Source organism: Meleagris gallopavo, chromosome 13 (genome assembly GCF_000146605.3).
Source record: "Meleagris gallopavo isolate NT-WF06-2002-E0010 breed Aviagen turkey brand Nicholas breeding stock chromosome 13, Turkey_5.1, whole genome shotgun sequence".
In the NCBI taxonomy this organism is placed as follows: Eukaryota; Metazoa; Chordata; class Aves; order Galliformes; family Phasianidae; genus Meleagris; species Meleagris gallopavo.
This window is the reverse complement of record NC_015023.2, coordinates 11,415,491-11,432,092: the sequence shown is the minus strand read 5'-3', so window position 1 is coordinate 11,432,092 and position 16,602 is coordinate 11,415,491. Positions and strand designations below refer to the sequence as shown.

The 16,602-nt window shown below is 48.8% G+C and overlaps 1 protein-coding gene across 1 annotated transcript; it reads right to left on the bottom strand.

The window, feature by feature from the left end:
* Positions 1-337: 337 nt before the first annotated feature.
* PDPR (pyruvate dehydrogenase phosphatase regulatory subunit) lies at positions 338-16,161 on the bottom strand. Its single transcript, XM_010718048.2, has 14 exons — positions 16,112-16,161; positions 15,624-15,825; positions 15,132-15,249; positions 13,708-13,857; positions 11,434-11,626; positions 9,838-9,962; positions 8,547-8,702; positions 8,311-8,444; positions 7,956-8,104; positions 6,544-6,656; positions 6,101-6,195; positions 5,405-5,494; positions 4,975-5,157; positions 338-3,879 (listed from the first exon to the last, which is right to left on the bottom strand). The coding sequence occupies exons 1-14, from the start codon at positions 16,159-16,161 to the stop codon at positions 3,475-3,477; spliced, it is 2,163 nt and encodes a 720-aa protein (XP_010716350.1). The 3' UTR covers positions 338-3,474.
* Positions 16,162-16,602: the final 441 nt, after the last annotated feature.

Sequence of the window (16,602 nt, the reverse complement as noted above, 5' to 3'; positions counted from 1 at the left end):
TTTTGGGTAATCCCCATCGCGGGGTGAGGCGGCCCCACAGCCTCTGCGGATGTGGGTACTTCTGCACACAACTGTCTTAAAACAATTTGGTTGGGTTTTTTTTTTAAGTCAATAAAAACCATGCATCTGGACGGCTCTGTGTTCTTCCATCCTGATCCAAGGACAGCCACGGGGCACAGGCAGCGGTAGGGATGCACCAGCAGTCCTATCCCCACCAGGACCGTGGCACTTTGCAGGAGCATCCTCGTGGGAAGCCGAGCTGTCATGCGAGGGGTAACCGTAGGGTTTGGATCCCAGGGGATACACAAGGCTTCGGCACAACAAACCACCCAATTCGGGAGTAGTTAAAACACTTCTTTATTAATATACAAACCCAGCAACATTCAAGCCAACCAAAATATGAAATGACGTAAAGCGCGGCATAAATACAGCGTACAGAACAGCCCCAGCAGAGAGCAGCCAGCTCAGCCCCGTTTGTGTGCTTGGGAACAATCTGTGTCCTCCATGGCCAGGCAGGAGCAGTGCTGCATCTCCTCAGCCCCTCAGCTTGAAGGAGCTGCCTGCGTCCTCCCATGCAGAGACCCTGCGTGGGCACAGTGAGATGCTCTGCCCACCTCCACCCCTTCCACCGCGTAAGGCACTAAGGAACGCTTTCACAGCCTCAAGCTGCACTCGTTCCTGACGTTTCTGCCATAGAACCCTTTTGGAAGTCCTCGCAGCTCTTGAAAATAGCTTGGGAGACTGCAAGAAGTGAGAGGGGCTTTGGGCAAGCAGCCTGAAGGTACCCGCAGTGGGAGCACATTCTGACTGCCTGCAGAGCGCAGTCACCTCGCCCAGGAGGAGCTGAGCCAATGCTTCCAGGCTCTTTTCCTGCCCCAAAACACCCGGGGCTGCTCCTGCTGAGGGCTCCGAGCAGCTACAGCCATCGTGGTTAAAGTGCAAAGAGAAATGCTGCCTGCTCTTCCTGCATGTCTGGTGGCACTACTCCCTGCTCCCCCGCATCCTGTTTCCTGCTGGAATGGGGAGGTAAAATAAGCCAGCCCCAGCCCTGGCAGTCACTTAAGGAAGTTTAAAGCCTTCAACTTGCTGACATGGGCAGAATCGAGCTGCCCAAATGTCCCAGTGAAACCAGTTGGGAAGACAAATCCAAAGGTGATGATGTTTTTGCTGGGCTTTACCAGCAGCCACGTGTTCTGCTCTAAAACAAGAATCCTGCCCCGTAAGCAATGGATTTCCTTTGCAGAAGTGGAGAGCAGTCGTTTGTCGTAGATTTTTTTCCCCTCCTCAAATGTAAGAGTTTTAGTCTCTGCCTTTCCCCCCCATCGGCCCATCAGCTACTGCCTGAGGTCCCATGGAAGCACAGGACCTCAGTCTGAGGAAGCCCTGTGCCAGGGGCTGAGAGCGGGCACAGCAACAGGAGGAGGAACCCAGGCTTACACCACGATCCCGAGATGCAGGGCAGGTATTGCACAGCCCCTCCTCCTCACCAAAGAACAGTAAGACGGACTGCAGCAGCAAGGAACAGAAAATCCAGACAGAGACACAAGGAAGAAAGGAAGTCTGGCAAAGACAGATGTGAAAATCACTGCAACACACCCTCCTGAAATAGAAAACACTTCTGAACAGCTAGCTTCCCCTTATCCCCAGATCATTAAATGTCAACAATGAAGTCCTTTCTCCAGTACGGGTTGCTTCAGCAGCCTCTCAAAGACACGCAAGGCACGGGAGGTCAGGCACGGCCACAGCGAGGGACAGAATACAGCTCCAGATCCAAAAGAAGAATCAGAACTTGCAGAAGGGAAGGCAGGAGCAGGTGCCAAACCACCCAGCCCTGAGCCTCAGCCCTGGCACAGCGCTCCTCCATCGACCAGCGTGACGTAGGGCTGTTCTCACTCTATTTCTGGTACTGGAGAGTCAACACAAAGTTCCACTTCTAAGTTCTGCAGCTTCCATACCTTCCTGAATGGGGAACTTGCTCTGGCTTCCTGTTCTTAAGGCATAAAGGGTTTTCCCTTCCACCCTCGTTGCCTCGGGCCCATCCAACTCCTGTACACTGAGAACATCTCAATCACAAACTGGTCGACCAAAGGTTCAACTGAAGGCACAACTGAAGTAGCAGGAAAGAAAGCAGGAGCTTGCCAAGGCTTGGAGCTCATATTTACACTTGTGATGTTCACTACTTCACTGGAAAATGCCCCCAAAAGGTTCCAAATTACAAAGTGTTCATCACGGCTGCATCAGTGCGAGGCTGAGTTTAAACTCCAGGGGGATGTTGGCACCGAGGGGAGCAGGAAAGCCACAGTGAATAGGGGGTGCCAGGGGCAGGAGGAACAGCCAACCACCTCCTTCCAGGAAACAGAAAAGCTTTGCTTCTGGTTGCTCTCACAACGAGAAGAGAAAGACATCAACCTGTGTGACACAACTTGGCACCACCTGTTTTCCTTATGTTCCCCAAACACAGGTTTGTAAGAAACTTGTGTTCACTGCGTGAACCTCGCCAGACAGACACAGAAATGAGGGAAAGTGAAAGAATGTTCACAGAGGGACCGTACACTGTGTGCCTGAAACAGAAGTGGTGTTTCAACAGTGCTGTTAGCATGAAACACCAACATCTGCCCTTGTTAGACATCAGCATTTCTGCTAACAGAAAACAACCCCACTCCTTTACAGAACTAAAACACGTGTTGGTCTTCAATTATACATATAAAGACTGATAATATGCATTATTTATCCGTATAGAATTCCCATAAATACAACTGAAGACCAACACTTGTGTGGGCCTTTTGACTTCGCAGACCTAACACGAAAATAAAAAAAAAATCCAACCCAAATGACAACTTACCAGCATCATCTCCATGATGTGATGGTTAACACTACTGGGCTCCCTGCTAAGCAAAACGGTGGAGCAGTGCTGGGCAGGCTGGGACACACCAACACCTGCCTGCTGGCAGCTGCTCACCCAATGCTCTGTGCTGTGCTGGTGAGGTAGCTGGTCGCCCTATTGCTGTGTGCATCGATGCACTGACCCCTCTGCAAAGTGGTCACCTGCCAAAGCGACAGCAGAGCAGAGCCAATACCTGCTGTCCTGAGCCTTATGCTGCAGGAGAGAGAAAGGCTGTAGTCCTCAGGAGCTCCCCCGAGCCCCTCCCATCACTGCATGGCTATGGAGATGTTTGCTCCTATACAGGCTTCCCACTAAAACGCTCCCTTGGGCATCTGGGTGCACGTTCAGCACTGTGCTTTGAGACACGGGGAGCCTGGCAAGCAAAGGGCTGAGAGGGGGGAGACAGACAGGGTTCAGAAAGCTGGAGAATTAAAGTTTTAAAACATACAAAATGGAACACGCTGGAAAAAAGTTTAAAAGCTGCAAGACGGGAAAGGAAAAAGAAAGAAACGTATGGGGTGTGGAGAGAGCGCTGGAAGATGGCAGCTGAAGACTCCAGCTTGGGAAAAGGAGTGGGGCTCCAGCCAGCACTACTCCCTCTGGTAGCCGCTCAGTTCCACCTCATCCTTGCGGCGACGCTGAGCAAAGAGGGAGCTGAAGGGGTAAAGTTTGGCTTTGGCCTGGAAGCGCTGCCCGGCGATGTCGATCTCGTACTCGCCCTGGTTGATGAAGTCAGTCGTCACCACCAGCTCTTCCCCTGTCTTCTCATCCAAGTGCTGCACGAAGCCAAGGCAGACGTGGCGCTCCAGAGTGTAGCTGTAGGCACTGCTGGTGGTTTTGCCCACGTAGCGGCCGTTGCGGAAGATGGGTTCGCCCCACCAGGGCCAGAGGTCCATATCTGTGTCGTGGTCCTCGAGAATGAACATGGTGAAGCGTTTGTATACCCCGTTCTGCTTCTGCTCCAACAGAGCTTCCTGGCCAACAAACTCCATCCCCTGGGGGAAAAAGGAAAGCCTCGGCTGATGGAAGGAATGGAAACTGCGGTACTGCTGAGTTTTAACAAACTACCAATGTGAGGTCAGCTTGGGCTGGGAAGTTGTGCTCCATCAGAACAGGCTGCTTCGCACCCAGCTCAGACAGAAGCTGTCACGCCCACCGTTCCAGGTGCTAAAGCTATTAAATGCAAAAACATTTGTGAAATGGGCCCTGTAGTTTTCACCTCAGCGAAAGGCATTTCACAACTCCAGTTTCCATCATTTTTCTGCTCCCAGAAGTTTACTGTGTTTTAAACTCAGACAGGGGAGGTTCAGGTTGGATATTAGGAGGAAGTTTTTCCCCCAGAGGGTGGTGAGGCAGTGGAACAGGTTGCCCAAGGAGGCTGTGGATGCCCCATCCCTGCAGGCATTCAAGGCCAGGCTGGATGTGGCTCTGGGCACCTGGGCTGCTGGTTGGCAACCTGCACACAGCAGGGGGTTGGAACTCAATGATCACTGTGGGCCTTTTCAACCCAGGCCATTCTATGGTTCTATGATTTTAAAAACTGGAAGGAAACCATCCAAAATTTCTACCCATGATCAGTGTGTGCTCTCTGAGCTGATACAAGAATTTGTTTTGGCTCATGCAAAGATGTGAGAAAGATGAAAACAAGCAAGTGGTAGAGATGGCACCTGTCTGCACAGTGGGGTACAGCTCCACACTGGTTTATGTTTCAGTAAAAATAGAGAGCTCCTGTCCCTGGTGTCTATGCTGGTATGCTTTCAGCTTCGTGACAAGCCACGTGGGGCACGGGCTGGCTTCTGCTTCATCAGACTGGGAAAGAAGCTGGGAGAAACACGAGTGCTGTAAGGTATGCAGCTCCCTCCACTACACTGAGCTACACAGGATACTACTCAGATCACTGGGAATGCTGCCCAGGAAAGAGGAAGATGGCATATTTTTTTTTTTTTTTATCTTTTTAGCACCTTTACAGAGCCTAAGAACCCAGGTTATAGTCACGCCCTTACAGCTCCATCAAAAAATGGCCCATCTACCCACTTGGGTGGCATCACTGCACTGCTGGGCCCTGCCACAGTTCCAGTTTTCCACCGTACCTTTTCCAGCTTGACCTGGAACTCACGGCCACACTCCATAGGAGTGGTAAAGGCATCCAGATCCTGGCCCCAGAAGGCAAAAAACTTCTCGATCCGGAGGCTGCGGAGCGCATAATAACCGGCGTTCCGGATCCCATACTTCTGCCCCATGTTCATCACCTCGTTGTACACATGGAGGGCGTACTGCAAAGGAAGGGGGAAGCACAGCGCTGCAGACACGCAGCAAAGAGGGGCAGCATGTAACACACCACCGCCAGTGTTACTGTGCCCTGCCTGGCTGCTGGGATGCTACACAAAGCAGGGGAACTCCCCTTGTGCCCTGCAGGCACCCTTCCCACTCTTCGTTACCCTGAGTCAACTTGGAAAATCCATTACTAATTATGCATGCAAGCAATTGTTTTAATTAGCTGAGGCTACAGTGTATTCTTACCTCGATGGGAATATAAAGCATGAATCCAGGTTCTCCTGTGTGAGTGATACTCATCACACGGATGCCATTAGCGTAGCCCACGCTCATCTCCTGCAGAATCAGAGGGGGTGAAAACATCCAAACTGGAACACAGCACAGAGATCCAGAAGGAACACAGTAATACATAACGCACGCCATGTGGGACAAGTCGTCTGCCACCAGCACACATTTCTGAAGGACTGAATCTAAAAATCCAGACAGCAGCTACCCAAATACTACCCAGATTACTGAATCTCTTCAGGAACTGGATTGGAACAAAAGCTCATGCTTTACACTCTGGAGGAGTTAACAGCAGCTAGCTGCTCAGCCCTTTAATGTGACAATGACTCCAGAGCCACCAACCCCAGCTGCCCTTGACTGATGGTTTTGGAACAGGTTACACGATACATGCCATGATACCACACGGCACCAAGCCTACAGCGAGTGGGATACCGAAAACAAACTCATTTTAACCTATATATTCAGCAAGCACAATCCAAATAAAGCAGGCAGCAAAGTGAGCCTAATGAGGACATGACCAACATAGCACAGCTACTGCAATAACTGTAGTTGAGTCCAAATTCCCCCCTAACTACAGAAAGCACAGTCCTTTCCCTTCTAGCACACATGCCTCTGGAAACCTGGTGGGGTGAGGAGGAAGGAAGCACGGTCACTCACCTTGCAGAAGAAAGAAGGAAAGTGTTCTGGAGTCATTGGGGCATAGGACAACTCTGACAAGACATCCACAGCACGGGGGCCTATCAGGTTGAGAGCTAAAGAGAGGAAGATAAATCACTAGGATAAGACTGAAGAGGTCTTACTTAATACTGCACACATGCATGCACCTATTTTATTTCCTTTGGGAAGTTGTGTAGTTCACACCAGGGAGGTTTGTAAAGTTCACTAATGAATAGGGACATCATTAGACTCTCCTGGCAGCACACAGGAGAGGAAATCTGTCTCCCAGCTCACAGCTTGCCAGGAGGAAGAGTCTGATCACTGGTTTCGTCCAGTCGCTTGGAAAAGAGACCAGCCACAGCTCCACAGACACCATAACAACCACAGGACACCGTTTGTGACTTCAGGCCGTGCAACAAGGTCTGCTTTCAGTGATGCATTACCTGTGTACTTCCAGGTCACATCTTCTATGGTCAAGTTGCTATCTTCAGGCAAATGGTTCTTCAGCCAGGCCCAGCAATGGACTTGTTGGTCAGTTGGGGAAATCATAAAGAAGCTGGAAAAGAAACCAAGAAAGAATGAATCTCGACAGCCACGAGGTGACTCAGTTCATTCTATGCCCAACAACCACTGGAGACACTCAGCAGCTTCCAAGATAACACAAGACCCAATATGGTGGTTTAGGAAAACCACAACTAATGGATCAACACCATCACATCTGTTACAACAGCAAAGCTTTGCCTGCGAGCAGCAGCAGCACTCTGGGTGACAAGGCAGATGCAGAAGCTCCAGAAATGGAATGCAGGCAGTTGTACAGCAAGCCCACGTGGCAGCTCCACAGTCACAGTCATTTTGCAGACAGTATCTGCAGCTCTTGAAGAGCAGTGATCCCGTGCACTCTGACAGCAGAAGAGTGCTCCATTCTCAAAGCAACTTCTTGTTTTAGCAAGTCTCTCCTGACACAATGGTGGTTATTATTAACAGTGTACACAGAACCCTATTTGATATGTGGAAACAAGCTGGTCTCTTTCATACAGATTGTGAGCTGGAGTACATTACTGACAGAGATAATATCTGCGAACGTGGTTAACAAGGAGGAAAGCTACCAGTTTCACGAAGAGGCAGACAAAGCTTCTAACAATACATGAATGCAAATAGAGGAAGAGGGAAAAAAGCAGCTTCTAATTAGAAGAGCAGCAGAGAAGACTGCTTTCACATCAATACAATGAGAGCACACACAGAAAGTGGCGCAGGGAAATAGAACCAATGCTCAGCTGAGACATACCCATTATTCTGATGGTTTTTAACCATCAGAAGGGTTTGGTTTTTTTAATTAAATGCCAAAGAGAGCTCAAGTTGCTGTATCTAAGGATGTGATAGTGTCAGTTTGCATCAGAGAGCAAAAAAAACCCACATGAGAGTGCACTGTGCTGAGAATGAGAGTAACCACACAGCAATGCAAGCGGAAATAATCCAAAAGGAGCCATCTCAGCAGGGAATCCCAGTGAGAAGATTGCCCAGGAGTCAATAAGCAAACACTGTTAGTCTGAACACTTAAGCAATAAACTAACGACTGGGACCAATGCACTGAAAACAACTTTGTCTTTCAATGGAGAAAGCAAACACCTGAACCCCAACACGTGGTTGTAATCTGCTCTTATCTGCAGTCACCAAAAGGGCCTGTTTCCCCCAGTAAGGCCATGCTCTCATTTGGGGTACAGCCCCAGGAAGGAGTGCAGCACAGGGACCTCCTGCTTCTTTATGAGGAGCGGAGCGGGAGTGGAGTTTGCAGTCTTTGCTAAGAGGCTCCTACAGGCACTGCCACCAAAGGCAGGTGATGGAGATGTGTGCCTACCTGCGTTTGCTCAAGCGTGCTATGCTGCAGTCGTTCTCGTACCCTCCGTTCTCATTCAGCATGCCAGTATGCACAACGTGCCCCACTGGCACATCCAGGTCGTTGGAGAAGAGGTACTGCAGGCTCTGCAGCGCCTGGTCTCCTGTGGACTACGGGAAATGAGAGTCAGACCAGCTGTGTGAGCAACACTAATTCACACTAATTCACTGGGGCAGCTGAAGAGCGCATCAATGTTCTGGCCCAAATTCTTTCAATTGTGAATTTGGCCACCCTCCCTCCAGCTATCCTTGGGAGCCATCAGTAAAGAGCAGGCTGCCCCCGCCAGGCTGTGCCCCATCATTCCAGCACTACTTACACTTATCTCAAACTTGGTAAAAGAGGACATGTCGATCACACAGACTGCTTCCTTGCAGCACTTGACTTCGGAACCCACAATATCAAACCAGTCTGGTTTGTAGAAGGTTTTGCTCTGATCCAAATCCAGCAGATCTAACGTCAAGAAGAAACAAAGTCACAGTTCATAAACGGAACAAATTGACATCAAACGTAGACTAAGACAGATGCACCAGGCAGAGGAAAACACGATCTCACCTTTCCCAGGTGGGACGAAGTATTTGACCCTCTCAAAGCCGTGCTTCTCCATCCACCTGGCACCCTGGGCATCCAGGCGGTCGTACAGCGGGGAGGTACGCAGCTGTCTGCCCGTCTGGAAGTCCCAGCGGGGAACTTTCAGGTCACACATGAGAGCTGCAATGGTCGCACAGAGCCACCATTAGGTCAAGCGGTGACTCGTAGCTAGGATCTTCTCCCAGATGACTGAGGATGAGCATACTTCTTATACCTGAACCACCAAGGGAATTGCCTCAAACCAGTTCTGACTTTCCTCTTCCACTTTCGGACATGGGCAAATCTGTTCTGATCCATTTGTAGCTATGCAAAATCGTAACGTTATTTGCACAGAATGCCTTTGTAGATACCTGCAGCCTCGTGAAACATGCACAGAACACTGAGGTTTGTAGATACCTGTGGCCTCACGACTACACTGTTGATCCACCTGAACAAAAACTCTCTTTTCTGTGAAGTCGCACAGACTGACATTAATGATGCACGAATCCTCCCTGACAGCACTCTCTATCACACACTCCTCATTCCGACAACACTAACAGTGGGGGAACCATCGAATTCACCTTCTCAAATATCAGCAGCTCAGCCTTTTCTAATCACTGAAGCTTTTCCAGATGTCTCCTACACTTTCTCAGCCAATATCTAATATCCTTTTTAAGAAAACAACCTTATGGATAACCCCTCCCAGGAAGGGCTCAAGGCCAGGCTGGATGGAGCTGTGAGCAACCTGCTCGAGAGGGAGGTGTCCCTGCCTATAGCAGGGGGTTGGAATGAGATGATCTTAAAGGTCTCTTCCAACACAAACCATTCTACGATTCTCTCTCACTACCAGTAGGGAGTACAGCTGAAGGACATCTGAGTATTTCCTTATAAATGTTAAGTTTCTCCTTCGGTCATAAAGTACTTCAAATTGAAGCTGAGATAGATAGCCTACTATTTCCAATACAGACCTTGGTGCTGTTTTATTAGGTTGGAATTCTACACAGATAAGCACAAACTTCCCCAGAGCAGAGGCAAAGCACAGAAATAGGAGCAAGCACTCTACCAACAGCATCTCTTCCAGAAAGGCTAACAAGAACGCCGCTAACACAAAGCAAGCACCATTCCCCTTCCTCTGGGAAATGCATCCCTGCAACTGTCCCAGGGGAGGCCAGCAGGAAGGAAAATGGTTCTCTGAGCAGAGGCAGCTGACAGAGGACAGACAGCGCAGCAAAGAGCAAATGGCTGCATGTCCTGGCAAGGCAGAGACCTCACTTACGCATGACTTCCATCACACGGTGACGGAGGAAGGTGCGGCTGCTCTGAAGGGTGCCAAAACGCTTCAAATCCAAAGGCCAGACGTTTTCTGATGGATAGCCATTTACCATCCACTCTGCCAGGTACCTGATGGAAGCAGTGAAGAAAAACCAAGAAATTAATCAGCGGAAAAAAAAGTTTCAAAGTTAGAAACAAGGCAATTCGGACACGAGAGTATCTGGCAGCTGGGAGAGAGCAGAATAAAATGGTATCCTGAATCTGGAAGACTTCTCCTTTATAAAAGCCATCCATCAACTCCCCACGTTATTAATTTCCCACTAGGATGAAAACTACAGGGCAGCAGGAAGTTAAGGACGTGTGCTAAACGGAGCCAGACTGGACGGGCAGCTTGGCTGACAGCGTCAAGCCCTCGTGCTGCACTACACAAAGGAGGCTGGGTACACTTCGGTTGGAGTCTGCAGGCTGACTGCTTCGTCATTTTTCAGCACCTCGTGTAGGCTCAGCCACAAAGCATCAGTGACAGCATTCACTTCAGCACCAGGTACCAGCCAAGTTATGTTTTGCTTCACTCCCAGCAGTGAGGAAGGAAGGCATGCTCCAGAGCTAAGGGACAAAGGCAGCTCAGGTAAAAGCAGGGCTGAAGGATCTGTTTGCAGCCAGTAAACAGAAAAACAAAGGCTTTGAGGCTGATCATTAGAAGTTACATTAGCTAATCTGCTTCGCTTCAGGCCGTAGCAGCAAATGGAAAACTGGTTTTTAGCTTCAGAAGAGATTTTGACTCTTAGAAAATCTCACTGCAAAGATTCTCTGCATTACGCTATGGCAATGAAATGCGATGATTTCCTTCCCTTGGTGAGTTAAACTAATTGATAATGGAGAGAAAGTAGAGGAAAAAATGCAGATATTAGCGCTAGCCGAGAAGTCTGTAAAGAAAGCTGTACAGCAGAAGGGATGCTGGGCTGCCAAACCCAAATGGCAATCAGAGGAAGTGATGATCATCTTGCGAGCAACTTTGCTGCTGGGTTAACACTCATATGCCTGTCAAAATATTTGCATTAGCACAGGAATTGGAACATACTGGGAAATGATTACATCTGTAGCTCACTGGCAGAGGACAGTCTTTAGCTGTATTGGCCTCACCTGGCATCACATATGGATGCTCTGTCTGCATAAATTCACTGTTTTGAGAGAAATTAACCACAGTGTCAACTTGAAAACGCTAATGGTTTCAGCCAAATAATAAGCTAAAAGGTACATGGAGTACAGAAGGTGAAGGAATAAGCTCTGCTGAGATAAAAGGAGATTCCTGGGAGACAAAAATTGGGACTGGTTAGCTCAGGAAGCTCGCTTGATCCCCAGCAGGCTGCTGATCGCTGGAACGTGGTGCCTGGAGAGGAGTGCAGGACAGGAGAGGCCAGCACAGACTGGGATACACACAGAACATCACCAGAATGCAGCACTGCTCCTCTCCGTCCCTCAAGCTGGAGACAAAAGCGTCCTCTCTTAGCAGCAGGACTGCAACAAATAGTGACATTCGAGCAGTCTTCTTTCTTACTTCAAACCTTTCTTACACACGTAATAGTGAGAAACCACTTACTTGCCTGCTCCCCCACCATATGAGATCCCAGCCGAGTTCATCCCAGCCAGAACGAAGTATCCCCGCACGGTGGGCGACTCGCCCATGATGCACCGCATGTCTGGCGTGAAGGACTCTGGGCAATTCACCAACTGCATGATCTGCAGAGCCTCCAAGTTGGGCATCCTGCGCAGAAGGGAGCTCAGAAGCGGTTCTAGGAGCCGAAACCAACAAAAAGACAAGAAGTCACGTCACAGAGCTCTTCAGCTGCTTCACTGTCAGACTGGCAGCGCGCTGCTACCTGAACACAGCTCCCATTTCAGCACACAAACAGCCGAACTGCTGCACACCAAGAGGTCAGTGCTGTTTTCCACAGTGGAAATGTGTTTAGTTTTGTTAGGGAAAGCAACAGATACCTAGAGGGCAACAAGAAGAGACAAGGCTATGTGACATCTGCCTCACACGTCTTGCCAGCCTACGCTTACCTGCAGCTAAGAGCATTTCCTAAAAGCCTGGAGAGCCTTCCCTTCACCCTAAATGGTATCTACTAAATACAAGGATAATATTTATTAAATGCTAAACAGTCTTTACTAAACAAAACTAATATTTACTGACAGGTAAGTGATATTTACTAAATAATAACCCTTAATTGATCTCTTCTTGTTTGACTGTTTCCCCACATCTTCTGAAAACACCTAACACATACTTCCAAGGCGTTCCACACGTGTATGGTATGAGGAATCACCTCCTCTTGTTTCAAAACTCACACTCAATTACCTTTTATGATGGCCTCCAGCTGCCACTGCAGAAGAGAGAGTGCACAGGAGATCCCCACCTAGCCTCTCCAGCCCACTCAGGCTTCCCTGGACCTCTGTTCATCACCCTTTGGTCCTCTCTCTCTTCCTTACCCATTCAGTCACTCCCTTGGGAAGCTGCTCCAAGTCGTGCTCAGCCACTGGCCCCTCTCCCATCAGCTCCTCTCCAGCAATGTGATGCTCTCTGGAGACAAGGAGCCTAGAACAACACCTCTTATCTGGCAAGCCAAGGATTTTGGGCGACATAACAACTTTGTTTTCTGCTCCGTGCCTAACCTCCTATCTTTTGCTTTGACTGCTGATGCCTGCACAGAACCAACACGAAGTCCTCAGCACCAGTAACACTGCTCAGCTTTTCAAACACCAAGACACTCAGATTTCACAATACCTAAGAAATCACAGACAGAAACGGTCTTTGTGACCTGCTCCTCTTCCTCCCTCTCTCGTGCACTGCAGTTCCAGAGGGAGAGCCTGTCATTACAGACCCTTTTATTCTTGCTGATAAAAAGAGGGATCCGTTTTAGATTTGTACTTACACCCAACATTTAAGCAACTGCACAGAGCATTTTAAAAATCAAAAGGTGTTCCAAGCAAAGGGATCAAAGCAGTAATGCAAGAGCTCAAACCACAGGAACTGCTGCCCTAGGAAAGGATCAAATACTGGCTGAGTAAGCTCTGATTCTATTCAACTGCTCAGTAGTTTGAACTGATGAAAGGGTCACGCTGAAATGTGGCATGCAGTTGCTTCTGAAGCTCAGGCAATCTGTGGGTGCAAGCAATGCTTTCTCATTTAGCAGTATCTAGAAAGCCAAAGAGGAAGTGGGTGCACAGCTTGAGCAACTCATCTGTGAAGCTAACAATTCAAGCAGGTCTGCAGCCATCTGCAGGTCTCTAAACTGCAGATAACCCTGGCTCTAACTCACCACCCTGGAGTTTGAATGGCTTGTGGTATCATCATTACCTCAGACACAAAACTAGAAGGAATCAGTGTAAGGTGGGCTGGAAGAACACACTAGCAATGCAGGGAGACACCAGTGCAAGTCTAGCTGCGTCTAGAGTCACGGGCAAAGGCAGCCACAGGGAAGCAAAGAGCTCTGACAAAGGGCAAAATTGGTTCCCCAGGACAAAAGGGGAACTGGAGATGGCACACACAAAGTTACGAGGCATAAAAGCTGGGAAAAAAGGGAATCCTAGACCACACTGTATTCCTTCCCACACAAAGAACTCTCCGTGTCAGAAGTACATCCAGAACATCAAAACACAAGCAAGCAATATGGAAGGAAAAAGACAGCATATGTGGAGAGCAATAAACCACAGCACTGTCAGCGTGGAATGAAGTCTGGAAAGCAGCAATACCAGCTTCTGTCCGCAAAGCAAACTTCCTGCACTGGAAATACACTTGGCAGTCAGGGCTGCCAAGTCTGCCTTCTGCCAAAGCCCCATGCTGTGCTGCTGCAGGACTCTATCCCCCACCACGTACCAAAGTGATCCCAGTCTTCCTGAAGGTTATGGATCTCCAGTTGGTTCCGTCCCTCCGTGAAAAGAGGTTTGGGGTTTTTCTCAAAGCCCCCCGAGAGGATTCCGCCCTGCCAGTTGCGGATGTAGATCCTGCCATCGGGGTCCACAACAGCTGCAGAGGAAAGAAAAAAAGGTGGGAAGGGAATTGAGAGGAGGGACAGCTACGTCTGTACATCCATGGCAAACACCACCAACAGGGTCTGATGATGGGCTGGGCCAAGCTAGCAGCCCACAGCCAGGAGAACAAACAGTGTTAGTCTCCCAGACTCATACTTCCACACCACTTCTGCCTCTCACATGACCACTCATTATCATTAATTCCCACCACGATCACTCAGGTTAACTTCTGGGGAGGGCAAACAACTGAATCTAAAGAGCACCAAAGCCAGCAGAAGGACAGTGCCACGCATCCCTTGTGGCAAAGGGGTTACAAACTCTTACACTGGAATTGCATCCAGGACCAGATATACCACCAGAAGAAGTCCTGCCCACCCCCTCATTTTCCTGGTGTATTAGCAACAGTGATTTTTAATGCATACGCATCACTGATCCACTTGGTTGCAGGCCACTGGCACAAAGAAGATGGGCAGTGAGGGGATGAGGGCAAGCAGTCAGGTCGGGATGGCTTCCTTTAATGGCTGCATCCACTTGAAGCACTTATGAAACTCCACCTGACACATCCCATTGCAACTTTTTTCCCCCACTTACAAAAAAGCTGTGAATATATAATTCTAATTACTCCAGGGATTCTGGTCAGAGAGTTGAATTCCTTGGAGAAAATAGGTATTACTCACTAGAAGCAGAAATTACTAAAGACTGAAAATAAATAAGCAAAGCTTTCTACTCCCCAACCAATTTTCAAACACAAGGGCTTTTAAGAGATCCAAAAGCCAGAACGTGGGGGAGGAGCAATTACCTCAAGTGCTTGGGTTGCCCCTACAGCTCAAAGACATGTAAATGCCATTGCAAAGCCTTAGCTTCAGTTGGAGGAAAGGAATAGATGGGCCATTTGGGCACAGCAGCCTGCAAGGAAAACATAGCGCCAAGGCTAGCACCCTCTCCAGCCCACAAATGCAACAACCCTCTTCTCTTTAGACACACCAACCAGGCAAGCTAGGCCTGAGGTCATTCGTCTGCTCAGCTGACAAACTATGAAAATCAGTTCCTGCAGCAAAAGCCTTCCAACAGCCTTTTTCACCTTCCAACCCTGGTGACTCTATGACATACATTACCACTGAAATAGATATTCAGAGCAATTTGGTGAGGAAGTACGTCTCCCACTTCCAGCTGAGTCGAGAACTGACAGTCCATAGTTGGCCCTTTTGTCATAGTCACACCACCTGGGGAAGGCGGATGTGATTCTCTGATACAGGGAAGAACCCTTACTCGGGACGTTGTTTGCCAGAGGCTCCTTCAAGGGATGTGTCAGGAGGTAGAAGTGCTCGCAGGCATGCAGTGGGATGTTGACTGGTTCCTCCCCAGAGTGGCCCAACTCATAGGCCCACTGAAATTAGGAAAAAAAAGAAGTGCTGTTAGAATGGAGAGGAAGAAAACAACCTCTAATAAAAAAGGCACATGCAAACAGATTACCTCTGTGGGCTGGCTTTCACGAAAGGCAAATAAGATGTGGTTCTCAGCGCCTAAGCTTTAAACAAATACATTTTTCCCTGTTTTCTTAGGATCTAAACCATCTAGGCCAAAGACCGTATTTGTTTCTGACGCAAAATTCAGAAAAGCCAGACCTTGATGAGGATAGGTCAACTTAAAACACAACAGCAAAAGATTCATACAGCACAGCCAATGCTGGGCTCTGCTTCTAGAAGCAAACACCATTTGGGTGCTGGTATTGCAAGGGTAACAGCAATTTAATAATCCAACCTGGCCAGCACAGTTGACGAAGTACTGGCATTTAATGTGTCCTCTGTCGGTCTCAACTCCAGTCACACGACCCTTCTGCACTGACACATGACTGACACTCGTCCGCTCGTGGATCTGGACACCTGCAGAGGACAGAAGAAGGTCAGCCCACCACCAGCCTTCATACCCCGGTGTCAGGCTGCTATCACTAAGCTCTTTTTTTCTTTAAAACAAAACATCTGTGCTTGAAATCCTGCTATTTGTAGAACAGCATGCATATAACTCCATTGCTGAGTTGAGGAGTTATTCTTTGCCACCTGACAACCTGAGCCTCCTATCAACAGTGTGAAAGAAGAGCCCAGCTACAGACTTCAATTATGGTTCTGTATACAACAAAGCCTGATGCTTTGGGTGCAAGACTGCTTCTTTTATGGAAAATCAGCTCTAGTATCAGCATGCAGAACAGAGCAAGGCTAAAATAAACGAAGAGAGGTGCCTTTCTAAATCACTTCTCCCAATCTGAGAGACCTGAACCCTCAGTAAGCCTCAGCTCTGTCATCCAGCCTAACCTCTGCCCCACTTTCACACTGCTCCAAGTTTGTCAAAGTGCCCCACTAACAGTGTTTCCCACTTCACTTCCAAAGCTCCTGCCAAAGCAATGTGCCCAATCATAGAATGGCCTGGGCTGAAAAGGACCACAATGATCATCAGTTCCAACCCCCTGCTGTGTGCAGGTCACCAACCAGCAGCCCAGGCTGCCCAGAGCCACATCCAGCCTGGCCTTGAATGCCTCCAGGGATGGGGCATCCACAGCCTCCTTGGGCAACCTGTTCCACTGCCTCACCACTCTCTGAGGGTGAACAGAGACGGTTCTATTTTTGCATTTCAGATTGTTCAAACTCCTCCCATGTCTAATTTAATCTGGGTCCTACGAAGGACCATATTTCTGATTAAACAGACTCGGGATGCGATAAAACACTCAGCCAGGCAGGAAAAAAAA

Bases quoted from the DNA above. Each gene is read 5' to 3' on its own strand.
- PDPR (XM_010718048.2), bottom strand. From the start codon at position 16,161: ATGACAGAGCTGAGGCTTACTGAGGGTTCAGGTCTCTCAGATTGGGAG. The intron at 5,495-6,100 runs GTGAGTGACCGT...CTGATTCTGCAG, and splicing joins TTCCTTCTTTCTTCTGCAAG to GAGATGAGCGTGGGCTACGC. The intron at 5,158-5,404 runs GTAAGAATACAC...CTTCCTTTGCAG, and splicing joins TGCTTTATATTCCCATCGAG to TACGCCCTCCATGTGTACAA.